The sequence below is a fragment of the Sturnira hondurensis genome, unplaced genomic scaffold, assembly GCF_014824575.4.
Source record: "Sturnira hondurensis isolate 20B ecotype Veracruz unplaced genomic scaffold, ASM1482457v3 Scaffold0007865, whole genome shotgun sequence".
NCBI lineage: Eukaryota > Metazoa > Chordata > Mammalia > Chiroptera > Phyllostomidae > Sturnira > Sturnira hondurensis.
This window is the reverse complement of record NW_028080496.1, coordinates 6,336,141-6,363,712: the sequence shown is the minus strand read 5'-3', so window position 1 is coordinate 6,363,712 and position 27,572 is coordinate 6,336,141. Positions and strand designations below refer to the sequence as shown.

The 27,572-nt window shown below is 46.8% G+C and overlaps 1 protein-coding gene and 1 long non-coding RNA gene across 3 annotated transcripts in view; one reads left to right on the top strand and one right to left on the bottom strand.

Annotated features, from left to right (window-relative positions):
* SLCO3A1 (solute carrier organic anion transporter family member 3A1) overlaps window positions 1-26,288 on the bottom strand; it is a 208,663-nt gene extending 182,375 nt beyond the window's left edge. For both annotated transcript variants that reach the window (XM_037053685.1, XM_037053684.1), the window contains exon 1: window positions 25,901-26,288. In XM_037053685.1, coding sequence (XP_036909580.1) covers window positions 25,901-26,080 — 180 coding nt within the window. In that variant the 5' untranslated portion in view covers window positions 26,081-26,288. The remainder of the gene's footprint in view (window positions 1-25,900) is intronic.
* The window catches only part of LOC118992000 (uncharacterized), a 36,854-nt gene continuing 34,495 nt past the window's right edge, over window positions 25,214-27,572 (top strand). The window contains exons 1-2 of the long non-coding RNA XR_005067519.1: window positions 25,214-25,295; window positions 25,551-25,903. This is a non-coding gene — a long non-coding RNA (uncharacterized LOC118992000). The remainder of the gene's footprint in view (window positions 25,296-25,550; window positions 25,904-27,572) is intronic.

Genomic DNA, 27,572 nt, shown 5'->3' with positions numbered 1-27,572 from the left:
CAACAGCTGGATACCCTGCACCACTTCAGCTGGAAAGCTTTGCTGACATGTGGGAGGGCGCTGGCCTCTGCGCTCCAGGAATACAGGGGCCTTGCTGGGACTCCAGCTGCTGAACCCAAGCAACTGGAATCTGTCCTTATGAGTTAGTTCTGTGGGGCTCACTTTCTTCAGCTCTCAAAGAATAAAATTATTCTGAGCATTAAGTGAAGTAATATATTTTAAAAATACCAGCACAGGGTCCTGGCAAAGAGAAAAGTATTCCAATTACTTGATTCAAATAAATGATTCTGATGGTGTGAAAAAGGAAATGTCAAAATTAGAACTAAAATCTAATTATCAAAGCTTTCTAGAAAGATTCAAATTGTGGAAATCACCTAAGCCACGGTGTCAAACTCATTTTCACCGAGGGCCAAATCAGCTTCAAGGTCCCCTTCAAAGGGCCAAATGTAATGTTAGGACTTTGTAAATGTAACTATTCCTTAACTAGGGGCAAAGAGCTCGGCACTGCCACCGGGTAGAAACAAGGTGCTGGGCCAAATAAAACAAGGTGGAGGCCAGATTCGGCCCAAGGGCCTAGTGTTTGCCACCTGTGACCTAAGCCCTATTTAATAACAGAGGCTATGCATTTCATAATAATTTCTGATTTTAGTAATTCATTGACTATCGAGGGAAGAAATCAATAGTGGTTTCTTTATCTTAAAACAAATTCTACTATTTTTTAAAAGGCTCCAGAGTCAGAATGCCTGCCTTCGGTGCCCAGCACTGCCACTGCCAAGCTTTGTGACACCGAGAAGGGCCTCGGGACCCCAGACTCTTCGTCTATAAAACGAAGGTAACAATCGTACTTATTACACAGGGTTTAAGATGATTAAACAGGTTAATACATATAAAACCCTTAGATCACTGTCAGATATTACCACTATTCTGATCCTTTTGAGCATCACTACTTTGGTCATCAATGCGACTTTATGTGATGCGCTAGTGGAAAAGCATTCTGCTCTGTGTGATGTTCCATACATGTCTTAGTGTTTTAGCGAAAATTAAGTGGACAACAGATGAAGAGCACCTGGCACCGCTCCTGGCACAGGGTGCAATACTGCATAATTAGAGGTGATGGAAGCAACCATATTCTAGGATGCTGCACTCGGGATAGTACCAATATGATTCTGCTTTAAAAAAATAGTTGGAACCAAAGTTTCTACACACAAACCAGTAAAACAAATGAAATAATTAGGAGAATATGAATAATGTGTGAAAGAATCATCTTAGTTTTCATCAAGAGATGTAAGACACAACTTGGAATTTATAATCAACAGCAACTTCAAGGGTATGTATTGGCATAAAAAAGATAATTGCCAATAACTCAGATGGGGAATCCCTACAGAAATGACTGCTCCACATGAGGAAATGCAAAGGGACAGAAAACTGAAGACATGACAGTTTCTAAATGCCCCAATGAGCCAAAGGGATGCGGCGCCTTCACCAACAAGCTCCAGCATCAAAGCAGGAGAGCCAGGCAGAGGCTGGACATTCTGATACCAAACAGGCACTTCTTTCACTGAAAAGCCTAGGGCTTCAACCATTCCCTACAGAGCCTCAGCTGATAGGGTAAAAAGCAAGCCAGACAGAGGAGATGCTACGGTCTCGGTCCCAAGTTCCTCTTTTCACTGGCAGGATAAGCCGATTTACAAAGCATGCATCCAGGCACCCAGTAAAAGTGAAACCAAGACCAAGTCCTGCCAAATGGAAAAAGGGGGGAGGGTTATATTATTATCAATCAGTCCCCAAGCATTTTGGCAACCTGCAGATTAAGATGAGCTGATAGAGAAGCCTGGAATCTGAATGGCTGGAGCACATGGCTCCTTCCCAAGACCTTGCTGCTAGTCTCTCCGTTTACAGGGGATGGCGCCAGCCGGGACTGCACCATGGCTGGTGGCCCAGCTGCTATTCCCTCACTCACCAGGCACTCAGAGTGCAGCCCAACCAGCTTCTTAAAGAACAAGGTGATATTACAGCCATTTGGGATGCCAGGTGACCCTAACTGCAAAAAAAAAAACCCAAACAGTTTTTCTCTAGTCCAGCACTGACTAACTCTCACGGAGTTACACTTTTTGCACATACTCAATGAAATCAGAGTGGGGCTGAGAAGTCATGCGGGGTGGCAGTAGGAGTGGAGGGTGGGAACGCCCCCATTCTTTCCTTATTACTAAACTTCACACTCTCTGCTTGAGCAATTATTCTTTCATTGAGCAAACATTTACCAAACACCACCATCCACATGTTCAGCCCTGAACTGGGAGCTGTGAACACAAAGATAAGCGAATGCACAGCTCCAACAATACACTATTTACAGAACGTGAATGGTTTATCCCCAGTTCCACTCAGTAAAGCAGGTCCTCGATGTGTGAAAAAGGCAGCCGTGAACGTCCCGTCCTCATAGACCCTCACGTGCCCTCCCAGCCTGAGCACTTCTCATGCAGCAGACCCCTCCATGCACTGCTCACCTTCTAGGCAACCGAGGCGGGCCCTCGGGTAACGGCCTGCCCACACACAGCGTTAGTGTCTCGGGCTGCTTTAGAACCAAACTCCCAGGAAAAGGCAACCACACTTCAAGGCAGTGATCTTAAGGGTCCTGTGTTATAATCGGGGCAATGACAGAGGAGGCTCCAAAAGAGGGGCACCTGACTTTGGCCAGGGAAAGGGGGAGGAGGTGACTGCCGGAGGGGACAGGGTTACCCCACTTAAGCATGACCCCAGGTTGGTGTTAAAGGGGACGAGGAGACTGCCAGGCAAAAATCACATGGCTTCAGCTAAAAAAGTATCCCCTAGAGTCTGGGCCAGAGGCACAGGTTTTGGTTTCCCTTGTGGGCCATCTGCACAGGCTGCGCATTTCTCACTGGAACTCGTGGCCGCTGCTCAGCTCTGACAGAAAGTCCGAGTGTGGACTCTGACCAACAGCTAGCTGTTGGTATTCAAAGCTTCCTAACCAACACACCAAGCCTTTCTGCAGCTCCAATCTCAAAAACCCTTCCTGTCTTTAGGCCGATAGTCCGAACGGCAGAGGATAAGGAGAGTCTGCTGACTGTATCAAACGCAGGGTAAAGAAAACCCTTCCTGGTGAAGGGAAGTATCAGGTCACTGGCTCCATGAGCTCGGGCCACTTCCAATGAACCTGAAAGCAGAAACACAGCCCTGTGGCTGGTGCTCCGGCAAGGATTTCGGTGTTTAAGTTCTGTCATGTGACCAGCTAAACAGTCCCAGGGCAAAGTAGAACAGTTTTCAAAATGAAACTCAACCAGTGAGACCAAGGAAACGATTCCCCCTGCAACTGGCCCCAGAACAGAAGTTTAGGTTTTGATTTTCCCAAAAGGGTCTGGGGGACAAGGCAGGCTGAACAGCAGGTGTTGCGGCTCCTTTTGTCACCAGCAGTTTAGGAAGGTTTGTTCTTCTACGAGCTCTTCGGAAGGACATGCAGGTGCTTTGAAGCAGGTCTCAGAGCCCAGGGCATTACCCTCCCCTGTGCAAGGACACTAAATACACCAGACGCCAAGGCCCACGCTGAAGAGAGACGTGTCACCTGGCTTGTAAGCTCTCCTGAACTCCCGTTGGCTCTCTCCACCTCATTCCTTCCTTTGGGTCTTAAAACTTCTGGAGGGAGCCCTGCTGAAAACTCTGAGAGAGAACCGAGACTGGGTGCGTTTGCAGTGCTCCCTGACTCTGTGCAGCCCCATCAGTCCTCTCCGAGAATTTCTGGTTAAAGAGATGAACAGTGCCCTTGAGGGTGTGCATGCTAAACTAGTGATGGCACATCCATGCCACGGAATACTACTGGGCAGTAAAAAGAAATGAATTACTGATACATGCAACCACTTCGATGGACCCCCTGGGATTTGTGCTCAGTGGGGGATAAGGGCCAATCTCCAAAGGGTGAAGACTGTGTGATTCCAGCTATGTAACATTCTGAAAACGGCAACACCACGGAGACAGAGAACAGAAAGGGAGGTGAGGCTATGCAAGGGTGGCGGGAGGGATCTGGGTGCTACAGTGGTTCTGTGCCTGGACTGTGACAGTGGGCCCTCAAATATGCACATGCGACTGAACCACCAAGATTTAATGCACACAACACACACATAAGTGCACTTAAAACTGGGGAACTCTGCCAGTGAGTTGCATCCATGTCAATTTCCTGACCCTGGTAGTACACTGTAGTTGTGTAAGATGTTACCTGGGGGGAAGACTGGGCACCTTTCTATATTATTTCTAACATTTGCATGTAAATCTACAGATATTTCAAATTTAAAAGTTAAAAAAAAAAAGAGGTGAGAAAGTTGAAGGAGAAAACAGGCCAGTTTCACTCAGACACTGTGCAGCGCCCTGCGGACTCACCACAGGCACCCAGGTGCCAGCCTACAGGACTCGAGGGCCAACTCTGCAGCCCCACACAAAACCACAGTCACAGCAAATCTCCTTCTGAAGCCTCTGAGACCGCTGCCACTTCTTTAGGGATCTTGTTCAGAGTTTCACTGCACACCAGAATTAACTAACTACTGCTTGGAACACCGATGTTACTCAGAAAGCCAAGGACTCATAATATAACTGTTTTTATAGGAGAAAAAGGGGCCACTGCTTATATAAACCATACTTACAGAGAGAACTCTACGCATCCGTGGTACCTAAGAGCCCTGGACAGTTGGAACAATTACATAAATCCCCTGACCTTCCTTTTCCTTTCCTTTGTATTTTTTCCCTAATGTTCAGGCATATCTTTGCTCGTAGCCAAAAACCACACAAATGCTGACTTTTGTTACATGCACAGGCATCAAGCTAGCTGCCGCTGCACAGTACAAACACACCAGTCAGTCTCTCACGCAGACTTGTCATCTTCCCCGTTATATACATTTCAAACCATTAAATAAAATAATTTTAAACTGCCCTTTTAGATATTACTACCCTTCACCCCCCTGATGACATCACTGTTTCCATAGTAACTAATGTACTTCAAAGTGGAAAATGCAGGCAGCAGCTTAAAGAAAAAAGGCAACAAAAGTGATGGAAACCAAGCATATCACTGTGTCAGTGGTGATGCAGAATGTACCTGCCTGATGGTGCGCCAGCTCAGGGACAAGTAATAAATATTTCAGGAGAACCCTTATCCTAACAGATACTCCATGTAACACTGGCCTATCACGTTACTCGACTGCCTTTGGACACACGGCTGCCTAACTCAGTGCAGGTAAAATCAGACCTCAGGCTGATGTTCAAGAGAGTCACGTACCTTATTTTCCAGTGACGTTATAATTACGCCTAACTGAGAATAGCCTTTTCAGAAATATTTTATAGGAAGAATATTCACAAGAGACAAATGGAAGAAACTGGAAGAGAGGAAACAAGCCTGAATTCTTAAATATACGAAAAAAAAACCCATGAAGAGCAACATTCCTCTCTTTAAGCACAGGGTCTTTCTGATGAAGTGTGGGTACTTTTTCAGTTACTGTAGGTATTTCAATGTTTGCATGCTGGTGAATAAAAATTTCTTTCTGAACATGCAAATCTTCTCTGAGTTGTAAGGAAGGCAAACAATTCTGGATGATAACAATTCTAGAAGCAAACAATTCTAGAAGCAAACAATTCTAGAAGGTAACAATTCTGGATGATCTGNGCCTGAATTCTTAAATATACGAAAAAAAAACCCATGAAGAGCAACATTCCTCTCTTTAAGCACAGGGTCTTTCTGATGAAGTGTGGGTACTTTTTCAGTTACTGTAGGTATTTCAATGTTTGCATGCTGGTGAATAAAAATTTCTTTCTGAACATGCAAATCTTCTCTGAGTTGTAAGGAAGGCAGCTAGAAGGTAACAATTCTGGATGATCTGACACAAAACTAGGGTCTGGTTTTAAAACATCACAGTGTTGGGTCTGTCCCTGTCAAAATGTCATTCTTAACATTTAACATACTTACGCGAAGCTTTAGGAAGTTCCACCATTTAGTCTGTGTTCTGTGAAAGCCGGTATTTGGAGACCCTGAGATGACACCCTGTCCTGTAAACACACGGTGAGCCACTTTCTTCTGATGCCCTGTGGCGGTCACCTGGGATGGTGGAGCCCCCTGGGAATGCCCCAAACGGCCCTGGCTGAGATCTCAGCTGATGATGACTTCATTTCACCTCTGGGATGCTGGATTTTTGCCCCATTCGATCAGCACGGACTTCCGAGCTTCAGTAGAGCTCCGGGACAGCAGTCTTCCCACAGATGGACTCTGCGTGGCCCTGCCTGACTGCTGGCAGTGGCCTCAGACCAGACTACAGGTCTCCAGCTGCCTCCAGGCTCCTGGAGCTACTTCCTTCCTAAAATACCTCTTTCTACAAGTCACTCCACTTTACTGTGTTTTGTATACTAGCCTGAGTCTTGAAGTCAAGGCCTTCCCTTACCAAACTACAACCCCCACCCAAGGCCGTCTTCCTTCTCCCTCTCAAGGGAGAGCCACCTGCACAGCCCGAGGCCTCTCCCTCCTGTCTGACAGCACACCTCCCCCTCTGCTGTTTGTTCACCTGGCTTTGTCTGTGGGATCCACTCCCGCGTTCCCCTCTTTCCCATCACCACGAAGGGACTTTTTATGTTCAGCCACCCACACGCACTTTCAAGAATCGCAGCCATTGCTCTGATGTCACTTGCAAAAGGTTTTGAGAAAAGCACTACGACGTAAGCTCCTCCAGAGCAGAGATTTCTGTGCATTTCATAGTACTGTGTCCCCAACACCTAGAAAAGTGCCTGGTAAATCACTGAAGCTCAGTAAGTCAGTCCTGAATTAATATGGCAACATCACAGAATACAAACTTTTTTAATTTTTTAAGGGAAGACAGAGAAAAAACAAGCCTTGGTATCCAAATTATTACATATATACAAGAACTGCCATCATCATTTCCAGAGGTTTCACGCCAAATTAATTGAAACATTAAAGAGTTATTGAAGTAGTTAGGAGACAACATAAAAATAAAAGGGAAAAGATTCTTCCATAGCAGGATTAAATTCAGTGCCTCAGATCAATAAACACTATCTTAAAGACCAGGAAATAGATCAAGGACTGTCAGCACAAAATAGAAATAGAAAAACACAAAATAGAAAAGGACTTTACGAAAGTGGTCTGTTTCTGTCCAAATGCAGAGGTAACATATGGAAATAAGGTGGCTCATTCAATGGAATTGAATCAGTTCCATTTGGGTCAAGCAGCAGGACCCCAAACATACTGGCAAAAGTCAAATATCTATAATTAGCTGATACAGTGTTTGAAGGCCAGGAATATGAATAGAGGGAAGGCCTATGATGCTGCTGCACACCCGCTCCACCAGGGACCAGACCCACGCGGGGCAGCTCAAAGGAGCTCCCTGCAGGGCCATCTGGAAGGTGCTGTGCAAAACACAAGCAAGCCTGCTGTCTGGGAGGAGAGACCCACGAGTACAGAAGCGTCTCCAATTTGGGGGCCTTCAGAACCACCAGTTACCCAGCTGAGAGAGCATCTGTGGGCACACATGCCTTTCGTTTCCACACCCCAGGCAAGACCATCAGAAGGAACACCCTGAAGGAAAGAGTCAAGTTGGCCTTGGGCTCTGAGGAGGTAAGGCTTGAAAGACTGGGAACCACCTCTCCTGGAAGTGACAGCTAGAGGCAGGAATTCACTAGGAGGCAGCAATATCTTATCCGGAGCCAGGACCCCAGGTCTGAGACCACAACTTTCAGAACACTTAAATATTCTAGAAAAGGGGTCTGCATTTTTTTTTCCCGTAAGGTACCAAACACTAAAGATTACAGGCTCTGCAGGCCATCTGGGCTCTGTCACAACATCTCAACTATGCCGTGGTCTGCAAAAGTGGCCATAGGCCGCGGTACGTGAATGAACCAGCATGTCTGTCCCCATAACACTGGACTCATGAGATCAGCCTGCAAGCCGGATGTGGTCCATAGGCTGTTTGCTGGCCTGTCTCTGGGACCATCGTCACTGCTCCTCGTCTGCTCCTAATTTTTAGCCATCCCCAGTGTTTCTCCATAGACAAAACCCTCAAAGCAAAAAGGGCTCTGAGAAACTGTCTTCCGGAACCCAAGGGAGGACTGACAGCCAGAATGAGGGTAAGTGTACTGAGCACACATGCCAGGTGCTGCACTAAACCCTTCCTGTGTGCCAACTCATTTGCACACTTATGAGAACCCTCTGACTGCTGGGGTGATGCTAGGGTGTAGTTTTATAAGGAGATGATCACATTTTATGGGATCACTTTATGGAGAAGCATAATGAAATATTTAGGTGTGAAATGTCATGTCTACACTTTACTTTCAAGTGATTTAAAAAAGGCTGCATATACATACTTGGATGTGTACGCATGTTGTATGTGTATGTATGAAGCAAATGCGCCAAATCTTAGTAATTGTTCAGTCCTAGCTGGTGAGCACACGGGTGCTCACTGCATTATGACTTCCCTTTGCTGCTTCTGTGCGAGAATTTATACTTGGAATTAAGTACAAAGGTGGGGAAAAGTAAAGGTGGGGTAGGAATGCCCTACCTGCCTCTCAGGACGGCCGTCGGGCAACAATGACACGATTCGTAACTGCACCGGAAGCCATTAAATGTTCCAACACGTAAGACAGCAAAGGGCCCATTTTTGTTTTTGAGATAAAAATGAGACTCAAATAGGAGTCTTTTGATAAATATCAAAATGTTATCCTTGGTAAGTCCTGTGGAATACTTTTCGGATAAGGTGCATGTAATTTTGTACCAAGGGTTTGAAACAGGACCGTTTGCAGAGGGAGCAAACATTAATTAGGGTGTTTGTTCACACTGGCACAGAGCAGTCTGTAATTTGGTGAGGGTTGTTATGGACGAATTATTACATAATGGCCCTTGTTTTTGAGTGGCTGGATGTTCTGAGCGAGAATGCAGCTGAGGGCTGAACACACAGGTAACAACATGCCCGGAGCAGGGGCCCTGTGAATGCACAAAGATTCATTTTCAGAGAACATGAAATCACAAAACCCGCAAATGCCATTCTGCTTTCACGGGGAGGGAAGGACAGATAACATGGTTCTCTGGCCCCGGTGAAGTCATGCTCAGTGTTCACTGCCTTCCTCCTCAATTAAAAAAAGAAGAAAAGAATTGTTCTCTCACAAGTAGTAGCATGTCAAAATGATACCAAAACACCAAACATGTATAAGCATTCAATTCAGCTGTGACTTCTGGAGGAGGTATGGTCTGAGGAAGGAGAGGTGATTTTAGGGCAAGATAAAACCGAGACACTCCGGATCAAAAGCTAATTGTGGGCAAGTTAACTTCTCTGGGCCCTAGTTTCCTTACCTGTAAAATTGAAATAATGGCATTTACTTCACAGAGTTGTCATGAGGATCTAATCAGGCCACTGATGTGCTTCCTGGCACACAAAAGACCCTCAAAGAAATGCCAGTTCCCCTCCCCTCTCTACAGCTGTGACCAGCACTTTTAATCTCACCATCCTATTTTAGTGTACAAATCTAAAAGGCAAAAAGGATTTATATTAGCAGAGCACTGTCGACAGCCTACCATACAGAAAGGGGGTGGAGAAACAGAATGAAACACAGCAGAACATCATGCAATCCTTTTAAATGATGCTGGGCACATCTCAGTCAGAATGGTACAAACCTCCATACAGAGTCTCACTCTTCCAAAACTTAACTAAAACAATTTTAAAGCAGAAATAAAATAAACACCAGTCCATAAACAAGCAAGAAAATGAGTACACCCCAGTGTCATAAAATTCAAATGCTGCCTGCTAAGGAAAATAAAGGAAGATTCAAAAGCAAAGCAGAATAGTACAGTGTAATAGCAAGGCTCCACCACCCTAGGGAAGATGCACCAGTGAATAAGTAAAAAGACTGAGCATTTTCACTAATATCACTAACTCTGGAGAAAAGCAACCTTGAGTAGCTATCCGTATACTCCACTTTTCTGATGGAAATAACAAAAACATCCGCGGCGGAGAAAACGATGACACAAGGCCATGCACCGCAGTGCTGATCATCTCCGCTGGAAGCAAGACAAGGTTCCAGAAGAACACTGTGAAATCCGGGGCTGATCTGGGGCCACAGCATGCTGCTCAAGGATCTCTATGTATGCTCCCGCCCAGGATGGCCAAAGCCACCTGCAAGGACCTTTAGAAGATCAAGAAGCAAAAGCCACCAAGCCCGCATCTTCTGCCCAGGCCCGCTCAGCACCCTGCACACCACCTGCTACAGGTCTGTCAGCCCCACTGCTCTGGGTCTCCAGGCTACGGGGAGCATGGGTGGCCGCCAGACACAAGCCTTCAAACTTGAGCACGGTGGTAAGGGGGAGAAGAAAGACGCCTCAAATCAAGAAACCACCAACATCCAGAACAACAATGACCTGGGCAGACTCTGCAGGCAAAAACAAGTGATGAAGCAAACAGATAGGCATGGCATCTCTAAGTCCAGACTCCTGGAGGAAAGGAAAAAACAAAGCATTGTATCAAAGACAAAAAAAGTCAGCCTAAAAGAAATCTCACCCAAAAAGAGCAATTCCCCCCCCCCCAAAAGATATTTGAGCCACAGAACTTAACATGAATTATAAGTTCAGGAAATCGAGAATTCAAAAAGTAACATTCACAAAAAGAAGGAAGGAAGGAAGGAAGGGAAGGAGTAAGTAAGTAAATAAATAAATAAATAAATAGCCAACCTAAAGACCTAAACTCGGGACTAAAGTAACTGCTACAACAGTGATATATAAAATGAAACATATAAAGACCCAAAGAAAGATAGTTCCGAATCAACTGACTAGAGGAAAGCTAAACATGAAACAGTGACAACTGAGGAAAACAAGGGGTGAAAGCAATGAAAGCAAAGCAAATGGCCAGGGCGTTCAGAGACAATGCAACACACGGACGGCAGCTCTTTGTGCAAGCAAACTCCTGTACAGAACCGAGAAAATGTTCGAACAGAAAATATGTAAAAATTCTCCTGAGAACGATAAAAGGACTGAATCTGCTCACTCCAAGTTCCACAAACACAGGACACACACCATGCAGCAGTGACACACACTGTGACTGTTACACATCAAACAATAACAAGGAATTCTGTAGACATCTTACCTATACACAAACAATGGACAGAGAGGGAAAAATCAGGCGGACAACACTTAAGGGCAGAAGACAGTAACTTCAAGTTTTAATTAGGTCTTTGGTTCAATTTGAGTGAAAGTTACTACTTCATATTTTAAAAATATACATTTTAAAAAGTACGGCTAGCCAGACACCCATTTTTCCATGGAAGAACAGAGAGAATTTGGAAATGATATCCCACTAATGATAATTATAAGGGGGAATTTCTCTCTCTTCTTCCCTCAAATTTGTACTTGATCTATTCTAGAGGAACTTCTGCCTCTAGGAGTAACAGAAAAACCATCTGCTCTTCTGATTTCCTTCCTTACTCAGTCCTCCCCAGCAGGGGCCAGAGTGACTTATCCAACACATAAAATTGTGAAAGGAACCTAGAAGACCTACCTTGACCTCTTCCTTCTTCTCTCCTTTTATGACAGCCTTCAAGATGCACATTCTTTGCTTCTCCAGGGGGAAGCTTAGCAGACGCCATGTCCCTCAAGGACACGAAGCTTGTCTGACTAGGAGCAAAGGAGTTAGAAGCCTGAATCTGGCCACAAACTGAGTTTTCTAGCCCAGAGTCCAAATACCTCCATACAAACTCCAAGATGATAGTTTTACACTCCATGGCTGGCTGGTATGTCTACTTCCCAAACTGATTCTTAATTGTGGGGAGGGAGGAAGCAGAGAAAAGTGTGATTAATTATCACAGCTCAAACCCGAGTATCAATCATGATATTTTGTGATGGCAGGATTTGGAATTTCTTAAAATATTTTATCTGAACTTCCCTTTAACTGAAAAGTCTTCACAATGAATATGTATTATTTTTTACATTTGATGTTACAGAAAAGTGGTCAGTCACAATTGTTTAGGGAAGAAAGCACAAGTTCCTAAATAGAATGTGTCATGTGAACTGATTTTATTATAAAAAAGCAACAACAGCAGACATACTGAAGAGAGGCACATGCTAAGCAACTGAATGATCTCATTCAGTATCCACAAGATCATCTGAAGTTGGTGTAAATACCATCTCAATTTTAGATATGAAATGGAGAGTCCAAGAGGTCAAATCAATTGCCCAAAGCCACATAAGATTAGCAAGCAGCAGCCCTGAACTTGCCAAAGCCAACACTCTCTACTCCTCTGAACTTGAAATCATGAGGGAACGCAGGCAGGCCCACAGAGATCAAGAGGACACACACCAAAACACTGAAAGTGGGTCTTCAGGTCCCAACATCATGGGTGATGTTTCTTCTTTTTTTGCTTTTTTAAGGGTATCTATGTTTATCTGTATTTTCCAAATTTTCAATACATGCATTCCTTGTGTAAAAAGTAAAATAATGTATTTATATTTAGAAAAAGAAAAAGGCCACAAGCATAAACTTGAAGTTCAAGTTAATGGTACACTCAAGTGATGTGACCACCCAGGGCTCTGAAGTCTCAGCCAGTGCCTGGACCAGCAGTCCATGGGCAGCAGGGGTGGGCCAACGGGCCAGCAGCATCCTGGCCAGAGCCCGCACAGGCTTTGAAGCTGAAGGGCAACCAGCTCAGTAACTCCCCACCCCACCCTCCCAGGTACATCACTGAGGCCTCACTCCGGGAGCCAGTTAGCTGTGCTCATAGGACAGCCTCTCTCTGGACCCTTCATGATTATTCCCAGGAGGAGTGCCCCCTCTCAGCAGCCTACCAAGTTTTTCTCAAGGAGAACAGGAAGGGAATTTTGAATGGCCTCCATCCAATTTTTGAACTGTAAACCGCACACCCACTTTTTGTTTGGAGACATTTACTGTGTGTGAACACAGCTTGTTCTGTTACCAGCTTTAAAGTTATCCAGAACTGACATATCCAAGGCCAGGCTAAAGTGTTTTTTAAAAAAAGTCAAATATGGTAGGATCTTTCCTAATTTTAGCTCATCTTGTAGAAATCTCGTTTGTAGGTAACTCAAAAGAAAGGCTGAATACAGAGGTGCTGTTGTGTGTGGATGCTAGAGCTCACGCCCCAGCCTCCCGCACGGCCCGCATTCCTGGTGAGCACGATGTTCCAGGACAACCAGCAGTTTCCTGCAGCCCTAGGGCTACATCACGCAAGGCAGCCATGCTTGTTTCTGGCAGAGTCTGGGGATGCCCTGATGTGGCCTCTCTCCATATGCTGGCAGAAGGGCTTCAAGCAGCATTTTAGGGCACCACTTCAAAGCTGGGGGGCAGTGCAGACAGAAGGTTTGCCAAGAGAAGTGCCTACGGCCGCCACACACAGCCCCCGCACTGCGAGCTGGAGCACAGGCTGCCCAGCGCCAGCCTTGACAGGCCCCTGCACATTGCTGGGGCCTGTGCTCCCAGCCTGCCCCTTTCCCATCTTCTTCCATGGCAGGCGTCCAAAACCTGTCCCACCTCTGAAGGCTCTCTCCAGCCAACCTTCTTCAACAGCAGCCCTGACCTCTTGTCCTCCTTGGAGCTATGCTGACCAGAAAATCATTTTACATCTGTAACCATAACCATTCTCCCCATCCACCAGGCCCACCTCCCACCTTGATATAACGACACTGATTTTTATGGTCAAAGACCACACTGTCTGTGTGATTATGCTGGACTAGTTGCCTGGCCCAGGAGCTGGAAGAGTCTAATGAAGGAGTAATTAATAAAAGTATAAACACACCATCTCCTCCATTAGGACTTATAAACTCCAGGAGGCCCAAAACAAACCTTATTCAATTTTGCTCAGGGCACTTAAGAAAGTTTTTGAAGTTAATTACTTTGGCAGAGACCAAGGTGAAGTCTTTAAAAAGGAGCCTGTGCTGAAAAATTCCAGGAATCCTACTGCTCTCACCTCCACCCGAAAACACACGACGATGAAAGAGATTAGAATGCAGATGTCTGGTCCTCACGTGACACACGCCTGGACCCAATCTGAGACTCGCAGGCCCAGCGTTAGTCTCTTTCCATCTCACCAAGTGGGACAGGGCTTCAGGGAGGAGGCAGGGCCAGCAGAAACGCTCACCAGGCGTCCGAGGTGAAAGGAGCAGGGCTGCGTACTGCACACACACATGCCACATACGTACGCACAACCGGGCTCGCCCATATGTATTTCTAGGCTTATTTTTTTACGTGCACTTTCCTTAATCAGATGATGTGATCTTCCAGTCCAATCTCCTCCTTCAGCTATGCCCACAATGGAGAGAGCACTCGCTCCGGGCTCCGCATCAACGCCATCAGGCTCATTCCCACAGCGTAACCACCATCCTCCCCTACCCCGAGAGAAACACAGTTATCTTCCTACAGGGAGGAAACAGGGACCGTCACAGGGCAGCGTTTCTGCAAACACACAGCGCTTCCTGCTAACAATGACTCTCCAACCAATATCCATAATCTTCCTGCCCAACCCAAAACCCTAAAGAGGACAAAGCATTTCTCTTTTTCTTTATTTCATTTTTTTCTTTGTACCCCAAAACCATTTTAGGGTCCTTTACTCTTCTTATTCTCTGGCACTATGGGTTAAATTCTGTCTGCAAAAAAGACATAAGTCCTAACTCCAGGTATCTGTGAATGTGACCTAACTTGAATACGGGGTCTTAGCAGATGTAATTAGGTAAGATGAGGTCATTAGGGTAGGCCCTGATCCAGTGTGACCGTTGGGTGTCCTTACGAGAGGAGAGGCCCACAGAGAAAATGCCGTGTGACCTCAGTCACATACTACAAGAATGCAGCTACAAGCTAAGGCAGGCCAGCGATCAAGGGCCCCCACCAGAAGCTAGGACGAAGCAAGAAATGATTCCACCCAGAGTCTCAGAAGATGCATGGCCCTGACAACACCTTGATTTCAGATTTCTGGCCTCCAGGCACAACAAAATAAATCCATTTTTCTAAGCCACCCAGTTTGGGATAATTTGTTATGGCAGGCCCAAAAAACTAATACACCCAGTTTCTTCCTCCAGAAAAGCCAAGAGAAACATATTCACCTACCTTCTTACCTCCGGGTCCAAGTCTACCTCACGATAAGCCGTCAAAGTCGCCTTCTCTTTACTACACATCCCGTGTGTTTTTTTTATCTAAGGGAAAAAACTATGACCCAATTTTGGTCCAACATATGAAATACTGAAAATGTTCAAGAATGGTCCTATTGCCCTACGAGCTCCTCCACAGAAGGAAAAGATTCAAATAAAATATGAAGACTCCCCTCCCCTAACTGTCACCCCTAAATAAAATGCAAAGGCAGAGCTGGGAGAAATGCATTAACGTGTGCCTGGCACAAAGCTGGCACGAGAGTCTCCCTCAGGAACGACATGGAACTCGGCTCCAGGAGCAGGCCCTCACAGAGGCCTCACGGATCTAACTGCGACATCCTGCCGGCGCGGCTGAAGCCTGGCAGTGTTGGGGGCCGGGGCCGGCGGGGGGAGGCGAGAACAGAGTTAATCAACAACCAGGAGGTGACAGGGCTGAGCTGACCACCTGTGACCACCATGGCTCAGGTCCCTCAAGATAAACAGAAAAACAGCCACAAAAGCGACAGACCTGAACAAGAGAACACTCAGCTTCCTTTCCTGGAATCTAAAATGTTCTACCTGTCACGCTGAAAAGTCTCCCTGATGGCCTGGGTGCCAGAAGCCTCTGAGTCATTTTTAATTGCTGCCTCGGTGCTATTATATTTAAGTGAAAAAATATTCCCCAATGAAATCCAAAGTATCAGAAGACAGACAAATGTATATATTTTAATCTCTTCACTAGATTAAAGATATGCATTGTGACCACTAGGAAACATTAAATCTATTTAAAAGAAAATGGAAGAATGTTTTAAAAGAATAAGAAAATAGTCATTTTTTTCTAGCACTTACCAAAGCATGTATGTATTATATGTATATAATCATTTCCAAAAATAAAATTCTTCCTGACTACTTACCTGCTCATGCCTGCTGGCTAATGTTTGCTGGCTGTGGGGGGTGGATGCCCATTTGGGTAAGTTACTTAATTCTATGCCCCAGTTTTGCCTACGATGAAAAACCTTCTTCAATGTTGGAAAAGACCTAAGAATGAGACACAGAGACTAGATGCCTATTGGACAATCGTTTGTATCCACGTGTCTTAGAAGTTTCCTGGGGCTGTATCTGGATTCAGCCCAAGCACCTCTGGCTCCACATGCACTGGGAGCCAGTGCAGCAAGGAAGGCCTCCCCATCTGCTCGCATTAGTTACAAGCTGCAAAGTGGCAGAACTGCTTGCTGACTTTCTGATCTATTTATATGCACCTCCATGGACAGGCAAAGGTAAAGGAAAGGTGCTAATTTACAGGTTGTTTTTTTTTTTTAAGGTTTTCCAAATACATCCTTCCTTTGGTGGCATGTAAGCCTTGCAACCCAGGGAGTATTTATCAGCACCGGGAGGCAATACGACACATCATTTATTAAATGCAGAGGCTTGCCCTAAACTTTTTGCACAAGAGCAAGGAAGGCCTGTCTGAAGCTCTTCTAATCCATCTCAACTGTCCAGTTTCCATTCAGTCTTTTGTGCCCTGTGCTCACCCTGGCCACTTGTCTACAGTTCAGGAGGTCAGAAACCTGAAATGGACTGGGCAGTGTGCTGTGTGGTACACCCCACGCACATATGGCTTTGAGAAGAGGACAGTGGGATGCACCACACGGAAACACACGGAAGCTACGGGAACAAGACAAAGTGCATTCCAAGTGCCATCAGGTAGTGCTCCAGAAAATGAAATGGCCAAAGGATGGCGCCCATGATGACGGACAGCATTTGTATTCCTGGGTGTCCACTGAACCTCATGAGCAATCTCTCCAGCTGACCTCAGCGGAGGCCTGCCCCTGAGAGATGCGGTGACCCTGAGAGACCCGGGACAGCCTCTGCATGCCTGCAGAGAAGAGGCGCTGGTGCTGCATCCCAGGGTGCAGCTCTAGGTGGCTCTGAGGGTCTACTTCAAAAAGCACTCTGACCCAAAAAGGCAACGGAGAGATTAACTAATCAACATCATCCTTCATTTTACAGGTTGCATCACAATAATTAAATCTTACATAATAAAAACATATGGGTCCGTGCTGCTTAGAAATTTTTACCTTCATTAAAGGAATTCTTAGCAGGGTAAACAAGATTTCAGGTACAGTATTTTAGAGATTATGTAATCAGTCAGAGGGCAGCTTTCCAATTTCAACTTTGCTTGTGTTCAAGGTGGTAATTTCTCATCCTAATCAGCCTGAGATCGGAGAGCAGCAGCATCAGAATGGGGAACAGACCTAGCAATTAGAGACCAGCACACCCGTTTCACAAAAGCCTTTCCCAAAGAGGGAGGAGGGAAAGACAGCAGCCATTCCCAAGAACATGTTACAATAGACTTTAATTGAACAACACCTTTGGGGCGCTGTTCTCTCCACACCAATGCTGCAAGTACAGAAATGAAAGTAAAAGTAATCATTTCTTCCTTCCTCAAGTTCCTGTAGTTGCAGCCAGTGATTTAGGGAGTACACAGCTCATCAACTATTCTATTATAGTCCCCAGGAATGTTTGTTGAAAACATGCTCAACTCATCATTTCTGCTCACTCTGCCTAACCAGGAACTCAGGTAGCTATGAAGTGAGGGCCACGGCAGGCTTTGGATCTACCAAGGAAAGGTTTCGATGGTAACCTGAGCAGCCAAGTTCATTACTATAGACCCACCCCAAAGGGCAACTTGCCAGAAAAATCAGAATCTTCCACCATGTTATATAGAATCCCACAAGTGGACGGGCAGACAGACAGATGCACAGACAGAAGACCAAAGGGCATACTCCAGGCTTCTAGGCAGACTCATGCCGTAGCACAGTAGCCCAGACCTCCCGCCACACCCAAACGATGCATCTGCATCCAAGGTACCACTGCCCACCTTGAGGCATTTTTGGGCATAGCCTGCTTCCGGAGCCTTAGAGCGCTCATGGCAAAGATTTCAGCAAAAGCCAACACTAAGGAAATATGCCATCTTTGTTACCGCCAGTACTCTCTCTGATTCTGTTACCAGGTAATTTAAAGTGCCACTTAAGGTATGACATCCCGGAAGAAAAAGATATTGCCAGGGGAATTTACGAAGGAAATCATTAAAGCAAAAGGGAAGAAAGAGGAAAAGTGGGTTCCCTACCTCTTCCCCACCCACCCCCAATCCCTGTCAAAAAGAAGGGCTTGTAGCAACCTATGTTGCCTTTGCTTTTAAATATTTACAGTGAGTGTGAAGTCATAAATGAGACTTTTGTTTCAAGTCCAGGAACACTGTAATGACCAACTATTGTCTCTAAGTGAAATGTCCAGTCAGTTAAGCAGCAGTGGGCTGGGCACCATCATTCCTATTAAAGACTCAAAGCCCTGGCTGGTGTAGCTCAGTGGATTGAGCATGGGCCTGCGAACCACACAATCGCAGCTCGATTCCCAGTCAGGGCACATGCCTGGGTTGCAGGCCAGTTCCCAGCAGGAGACTCACAAGGGGCAACCATACATTGATATTTCTCTCCTTCTCTCCTTCTCTCCTTCCCCTCTAAAGATTAAAAAAGAAAAAAAAAGAACCGAGCTATTCAATCCTCCACCTGAAATGGGCTCAACTCAAAAGCCACAAAGAAGAACTGAAATGAAGAAGTGAGGAACAGTCAACTGTGGGGAGTGGGCCTGCATCCAGTGGAACGTTTCCTTTCTCTGTGCTGTCACCAGATTGCCCAGAGGCAGGTCCCCAGGCCACTCACTGCACAGCTGTGACTGCTGAAGGTCCAGCGCTGTAGAAAGCCGGGAGGCTCCCCTCCTCAGTGAAGCACTGAAGAAGAGCCTGGTTCACTCCCTGTCCTTCCCAAGGGCAGGTGTGACCAGACCGGGGGAGGACAGCAGCCTCAAAAACTAGAGATGAAAGGGAGGGGTGCTGAAGAAGGTACTTCCTAAACCATCACTTCGGAACCCATCACTTCAGATGGGTGAATCCACAGGAAGGGAAATCAGCCTGTCTCTACAACTCATTTGCTCTGCCTTTGGGGAACCAAAAAGGGTCAGATCAGGAAAATGCCCATATTTGTGCCTGTTGAGTCCTGCTTAATACTGTAAGAGGACTCAGGTGGCAGCAGAGGGTGCAGCGAAGACCTGAGCCCTTCATGGCAACCGGGGCTGAGCTCCGAGGTCACATATCTTAAATAAGGCTGCCTGGGGGCAGCATATGTCCATGACATATGTTCCTCGGTCCCCTCCTCCTGACACCCCAGGCTGCCTTGAAGTGGCCACTTTTCATCCAGAGAAACAGAGCAAGCTACAAGGGTGCAGATCATTAATTTAGGAAACACTGTCCAGGCCTCACACAACACCCAAATCCTTGAGCCCCAGAAAGGGACTTCTGCTGCGCCAAGGTCAATGAGGAGGGTTGTGCTGTTACTGGTAAAACAATCGTTGAATACTGCACCCTAGGAGAAGTACCCTATCACGTGTCTGTTTATTTAAATCTCTCAACTATCCGTAAGATCTCATTATATCCAATTTTCAGATGAGGATACTGAGGCACAAGTAAGCCAAGTCACCAGGAGCTGGTAAGGAGCAGGACCGCATTCAAACCCAGGTGGTTCTGACCCCAGGTCCAGCACTTTCTCACTGCTCCTCGGCTGCCCACCCCTGAGACCACTGTCCCGGTTTTCTCCACCCTGTGGCCAAAGGCCAGAGCAACAGGTACCCAGGGCTTCCCAGAAAGGTATCAGGGCCCCTGTCCCTCCCAGCTGCCCCTGTACCGTCTCTGTCCACTCGCTTCCAATGCCTACTGACTCTAAATGGTCAAGACCACCATGACTACGGTGAGTTCCTCTCTCCCATGATTAGTAATTTTTATAGCATCTCTAAGATAAAATGGATTTGCTGTATTTATAAGGAAATAAACAGAATAAGCAACTGGTAATTATTTTATTTCTTGCTTTTAAAAAAGTTTTAGCTCCCAGACGAAATGTTCATGTAGATTAAGAGACAACTTAAATGTACAGTTCAATACACCAGAATCAAAGCCTGACTGAAGTAATTTTATTTCTCACTTGTTGGGACTACAAACTTAATATGTTTGTAGTAAGTGTGCATAATCATATCACTAATAATAGCTGCCAGTATTTATCAAGTACTATGTGCCAGCTAGTGTTCAAAATGCTTTACATGTACTGACTCAACTCATATAGCCATGTAAGCACTATTATGATCTAAAATGAAAACCTAAGGCACAGAGAGGTTAAGCCATCAGCCCAAGATCCCAGAGCTGGAAAGGAGAGAACACAACACTGAATGCTGGGTCTTGGTGTTCTCCTCCTGAGAATTTTAACCATATTACTTGCAGCTTTCATCATTCAGCAATACTTCCTCTCACATTAACCCATGAGCACTTGGTTATATAAAATACACGTGTCTCAAATCACATCAACTCACTTATCCTATGAACCCAGGTCAGTGATTCCACTCTTTTCCTATTTATTATCTATTTTGTACCCACAGATACAGAAACAGAAAGCAAAAAAAAAAAAAAAAAGTGAAAGAGCAAGGATGCTTTCTTTCTGGCCTACAGATTACCAAAGACACTTCTGAGAGGGAATCACATACAGGAGACTCGTCCTCAGGGGAGTTCTAAATCCGCACATAAGCCATGCAATCAAAATCACCACTGAAACATCCCCTGACATCTTCCCAGAAGTGCAAGATACAATATTTGGTATATGTAACCCTATACATGGGCATGTATGCAAACACAAAATGCACACAGCAGTGTACAGAATATAATGGACCACACGTACAAATTATAAGTTAGTAGAAGTGATGCTAAGTCCTTTTCTCTACATTGGAGGAGGAATGTGGTTAGTATATGCAGTTAAACCTATGCAAGTTAACTGTGCTAGTGAAGTTGGAAGTAAGGTACTAAAGAAATGTAGACAGTTGTAAGCAGCTTCTGCATACCTGCCTGCCTCTGGTGACCTGGCAGGACCCACCTTCCTTGCCTGACACCTCAGGGAGCCCTCTGGAAGGCAACAACCAAGGTCAGCTCAGCATGAGCCTTGCCCCTCCCAGCACCTCTGAAGAAGGCCTGGCACAGACCCTGACACCAAAGCCAACCTCTGCTCGATCCCTGCAACCAGCCAATAACATCCTAGATCGTGTCTTTATTCAAGGCCTATGTCTACGTGAAATGCAGCCGTACCCTCATCACTGTCCCCGTACCCTCATCACTGTCCTTTACATTACACTTACCCCAGGGCCAGTCTGCTAAGTGAACAAAGCAGCCCCTCAAAACTTTTTAAAGATGAGCAAGAGAAATTCACAGAGACCCTTTTGCTCAAGCTGCCTTTGCACAGGAGAAAACTTACCCAGCCTACTATAAAACAAGGCTCTCCCAGGCGCAGGCAAAAAGATGAGCTTTAACACTGAGCTACGGATTAGGCAAGGCACTGCCTCAGCGGAGACGCCTGCGGGTCCCTCATCTGCATAGGGTATCCAAAACTGAGAAGCGAGTTACAAAATTAGGGAAGAGATCGTGCTCGCTTCACAACTAATTCGATTTGTTCAGCTGTTAAACACACAAACAAAAACCCCTCCACAGAAACTAAGATGTGTACACAAAGCTGGCTGAAAGGAATTTTCAGAAATACTATTTTCCCCTAAATAATTACTAGTTAAACATTTTCAACCAAGCTGTAGGAAAAAAAAAAACTAGGGTAATTTTATTTACTACCTGGGGCTACATAGTAATTATGCAAATGGCAGGGAATTTGTCACTTTGAGTAAACCATAAGTATATAAAATAATTTGATTGAGTAAAATACAGTTGCCTTAGTCATCATCATACTAATTTGACACGGACTTCAAAAATGTCTCTCAGCTGTCTGCTTCTGGGTTAGATATGCAAAAACCCATTTTCAAAATGATGCTTCTTTAGGAAAAAAATAATAAATCCAGCAGTTTCTACTCATCCATTAATTGCCAGCCCACTGGATGCTCACAGGCCTGACAAAAAATAAGGTAAGTGACTATAAAGCCGTGAGCTGGCACCTTGTTAAACATACTCAGTTATTCATCTCTCTACTCATCAACATAACCTCAGATGTAGGTTTTAAATAACCCTACATAGGGAAATGCCCACCACCAGTGCAGAGAGACCACCTGTGTGTCCCAAGCAGAGACAAAACTAGTCTTTTTAAGTTTTTATCCTGAGGCAATTCAAATGCACTTGCATGTGAGCATCAACCACAACTGTCCGGAGGTGGCAGAAGTGTTCATTTCCTGTACAACACACCTTCCCCTGCCCCAGGCCTCAGTAAGTTGACAGCACACACGAACCTCTGTATGCAGCCCTACCCTCAGTGAAGGGCCTGAGGGGGTCTCCACAGAACACCATAAACTGCACGCAAAATGACACACTCTCCGAAGGGCCCCAACTTAGGCAGGTGTTACAACTTTGCTGGTAGGCCAGTTCAGACTGGAGCCACTCGAAGCAAAGACCCAAGCAGAGGAAAATTCAACTGTATTCTGTATTCCACATACAGTGACAATCAAACTGAATGGGTCTCTCTTCTCACGCTGAGAAAGTATTTTGTAGACCATCCAGCAGTTTAAGTGACTAGGAGAGAACATCCCTAGGACTGCTGACATGATTCCAATGAAAATATCTGAAACATAATCTGAAACATGATTCCAATTAAAATATCTGGAACAGTAACAGATCTCAGAATCCTCAGCTGGCCCCAGCTGCTTTCACCTGGGACACCTTATCGGTATTATCACTAAGTCTGGGCTTCAGGGTCAATGTCAGTGTTCTGCTGCACTCCTCTGGGAGACCACTGACACCCAGGCAGGGAGTCACTGGTCCCCTGGCTAGCTTAACAACTGGTGGCTTTCTCATATACATACAGGAGTTCCCACCCTGGGCAGGTTTTTTAAAGGAACTCACATACACACACCAAGTCCTGCTTTTCAAAGTTGCTTCTCAAGTCACAGGCAGCTTCCTGGTTCTGTTCTGCAGCTGGGAAGACTATACCTGTGTCACACAGTCACTGGGCAATCTGTCCATTCAGAGGGAAAAAAAGGGAAAAATGAAATGAAGCCTCCATACACAAAACAAATGGCACCTGGGAAGACAAAATAAAAGGTCGCTGCATGGACTTTTGAAACCAAGTAAGAAGTACTGTCACTGGCATAGAATCTGCAATCCTAGAGAACACACACCTTGCACATGGGCCCTGCGTGTGTGATCACCTACAGTCGTGGGTTTTCAGGTTTCCTGAGCAAGCCTGAGACAAACTAAAAGGAAGAAATCTGCCTTCTTGCAAACACCCTAAAATCTTTCATTCTCAAATTATCCTTAACAAAATCTCACAGAGCTGAAGGAATAACAAACTTTTTATTCCACCCGCCAAATAACAGACGAAAACTCCCAAGTGAGCCAGAAGAGCAAAACACATAGCAAGCTGATTCGGTCAACCCTGGCGAACAAACTATTTATTTTCATGAGGTTCAGATGGCAGTGGAGAGCCAGGGGTAGCCAGGCAAGGCAATGCCCTGAGCACCTTATGTCTCTACTCCTAGTAATCAAAATGAATTCAATTTCCTAGGCCTGTCCTTTCCTAGGCCTTATCTGCTTTCTGCCAGTCACCTGTTGATTCCTGTCACCCTACCCCTTGAACCAGGCTTTTCACCAGCCCAGGCTGGAAGTACCAGGAGGCCCCTACCAGGTGGACTGAATTCCTCTGGCTGCCACTTGCCTATTGCAGGATTCCAGCCAACTTCCTACCTCCTGGCGCCAACCCCTGCCTCTATACATCCACCACTCTACCAGCCCTCTGCTTCTTAACTTTCTAAAGGACTTTAGGCCACTCATCTGATTGAAGTCCAGCTTCAGTTCTTTCTAAAACCCTTAAATCACTGTGAGCCAAACCTAAGCCCATGCCTTTATCATTCAGGGGGTGAAAAGTTATGTTGGTGTTTGCAGCACATGACGAATGCTGCTCTCTACTGAACAAAACTGGTTTGAAACAAACTGTTAGACTGGGGGCAGCCGCTGATACACTGATGACCCTCTTTTAAACACAGGTTAGAAATTATATACTCTGTCTGTGTTCCTGCAAAGACCAACATATGTTTATTAATGTGCATTTGTATCGTAGTAGCACATGTATCTATTTTAATATTTTAACAAATTCCCTCCAAGGAAGGTCTAATAAACTGATGCACACGACATGGCTTTCTCTTAACCCCCAATTCCAAAGGCCACACACAGGTACTGTCTGCAAGTGTGCACAGTAACTGTTAAAAATGTACATCTTATAAAACAAAAATATATATCAGGAAACAGAAAGTGCTTTTGGCTACAAGGCTCCTCTGCAGCACACAAGTCACAGGAGCACAGAGATAGGTATTTCAGTGCCTGTCGTCTCACAAGGGGCAAAGGAAATGTAACTCGATTTTCAGAAGCCCTGCAGTTCTGTCATCCCAGGAAGAGAGCTGAGTTTGAACAATCTTCTATCGGAAACATATAACTGGCTTTACCCCGTTATATGTTTATATATAAACATATACAAACAGATTTACCCCGCAGACCAAGCCTGTTTGTACCTCCTTCTGACAGCAAGCCCTGCATCCCAGGAGATGCATTATGAATGGTACAAGGCACTCAGCATCTGGCCCTCATTAACTGTAACCCAATGGCCAGCAAGAAGGGATAAGGGGTACCACCAGGAAGAGCACAGTTCCATCTCTGAACATGGTTATCCAACAGTCAAAATCTTGTCCAATTCTATCTCCATCAAACTTGCTCACTAACACTCAAAGTCTGTGGCATCTGATTCCGGTTTCAGGTCAATAGTCAAGTAGTGATTTAACACTATACACTCTGAAAAACCTTCTCATGTTTAGGCAAGACTATACTTAGGTCTGGACCTGCACTCTCCAGAACTCAAGTTGGGACCACCTGCAAAAGGCATGAGAAAGCGGCAAAGTGAGTATTTGACAGTGCTGAGTCATTACAAGCTCTTTCCTCTGCTCCGTTATGTACCCCTGGGCCGTTGGAGCATTAATACCCCCTTTCAGCAGGCAAACAAAATAGACATATATTGTGAAAAATGATCCAATCCCCTTGTGGGTGAGAGACGATGATGGGGAATTCAGGTCTAAGAGTGGATAGTGGGAACTACTACACAAACTCTCAGTTGCTCTCCAGGTATGGTAACTTTATTCCAAGCACTGAGAGGTGGCTATGGGGATACGGAGAGGGACAGTCCCCAAGTAGCCCTGGTTTGGATTAGGCTACACTTGGGAGCATCTTACTCCAAGCTGTTAACGCCCCCTCCCAAAAATAACTGACGGATGGAGAAAACGCCCGGAGAAAATGATGCATAATGGATTTGTTCTCCAGGCAGATGGAATGGGGAGTAGAGAATGCAGGATGCTAACTGGCTTTTCTCCCCATGTGTAGGTCACCTGAAATCTGCGATGCCTTCCCTCTCTAAGGGGGCTCCTGAACTCTACCTCTGGCTACACTTTCCAGGGGAAGAGAAAAGGTTTCACATCCACCTGCCCGCAGCCTCTCGAATTCCCCCAGCCCCCGCCGGCCACACCAGCAGCTGCCGGCATCCGCGGTCCCGCCCGCTCCTGGCTCGCTCAGCAGCCCCGGCCAGCAGCTCCCCCGGCAGCCGCCTCTGCACCACTCGCCAACCTCCACGCCGGGCGGAGGTCACGCCCGCTCGTCCCCTCTTCTTGCCAGCCCGCTGCCCCGGCACGAAGCTGGGGAAGAAGCGCCGCAGCAGAGTTGGCACGGAGACTCACCAGGTAGGCGCCCACCGTGCCCTGCGCCAGCATCAGAGCGCACTCGGACACCAAGAATATTTTGATGTTGGAGAAGCAGGACACCTTCTTTTTCTTCTTCTTGTTCCTCTCAGCCTCGTCCCCCTGCAGCTCGCCGCTCCGGCCGCCGCCCGATGAGCCGCCCGGCTTCTTCCCCTGCATCCTTCTCCCACCGCTGCCGCCGCCTCCGCTGCCGCTTTCCCGCTCCCCTCGGGTTGTCTGAACGGCTGCTGGGCGGGGGTGCGCGCACCGAAGCTGTGTGCCCTCCCCACCTCAGGCCCGAGGCGGCTGCCCCCGTCCTGCCGGGACTAGAGAGGTGGAAGCTCAGCTCCTCGCCGCCGCCTCCGCCGCGCTCGCCCCTTCCTCCTCCTCCTCCTCCTCCGCCCTCCCCTCGCCTCCTCCTCCGGTTCGGGCTGTGCCAATCACTGGGGCTCCTCGCGCCGCCCGCCGCCTCCGCTGCCGCCTCGCCTCCCGCGGACACTGGCCGCTGCCATCGCCGGCTTCCCGTGACCCGCTGGCCTCCCTGCCCTCGCCTCTTCTGTCTTTACCTGGGGGGCCGGAGCCTAATGGCCAGTGCCCGCCCCCGCGCGCCTCTTCCTGCCCACGCGCCCTGGGGAAGCTCGAGAAAAACTGGCTTGCGGTGCCGAGGCCCCGCGACTGAGGCTAGGAGGGTCCCGATGCCCGAAGGACCGTAGAGAGGGTGTCCTTGCGTAGTAAGAGGGGTGCTGGGTGGGGGGGACAGGGAGGCCCCCGGTGGGAGGGAGGCGGTGCCTGGCCCCTAGATGGCGCTGCGGGGAACGGGGCGCCCCCGCGGACACTGGGTGGTACTGCACTGGCAGCGCAGAGATGGGGTGTGGAGGCGCCCTCGCGGGGTGGGGACCTAGAGTTCCGGTATCTGGGCGATAGACGGCAGCGGGGAGGGGGTGGCGGCGGGGAAGAGGGAGGCTAGGGCTGTTTCTAGGAAAAGAAAATAGGCCGAGTACTCAGAAAGGGGTTGCAGTCTCTCTTCACCTCATTTCTGGGGACAGTTGTTGGTGCTGTGGGGCTTGGGGAAGTGCCAGAGATCAGAGCTGCTCGAGGTTTCTGCAGCCCTTTGCTCTCCCCGACCACTGGGTGTGCCTAAACCACCCCAGACCGAAAGGAGAGAAAGGAACGGAAGCACAGCAAGAAGAAAGTTCCTTTAATCCTTCGAAGCCTCACCAACAGTCAGTCGCCCCCCAGCCACAGTGTCTAGGCTGCTGCAAAGTCGCACTGACCCCTGCTTGAGAGGGCTTGAGTCAAGCCCTCCATCTGCCTGGAACCCTTCCTCAGGATGATGCTGCTGGGCTGCAACTAATGGGAAGCAATTGGCCACAGACCTGCGCTGGTCTCCACCCCTCCCCTAGTTTTGTGGCTGGGGCCACTTTCCTTGGCCTTGGCCTGAATGTCCGGGCTCATGGCAGCTGCTCTTTATAAACTATTACCTGGAGTTTGGACCACATGGCACTACCATTAGAATCTGCTAGTACTCAGACGGCTTTTGGAAGCTCAGAGGAAACTGAAAAAAACTGGACAAGTACCAGGAAGCACTCAGCATCTTCCACCTGGGCCTTTGGAGGGCATGGAGGGTGGGGGTACAACTGATCATTTGAAAAGCTTTTCCTTAATAATTGTG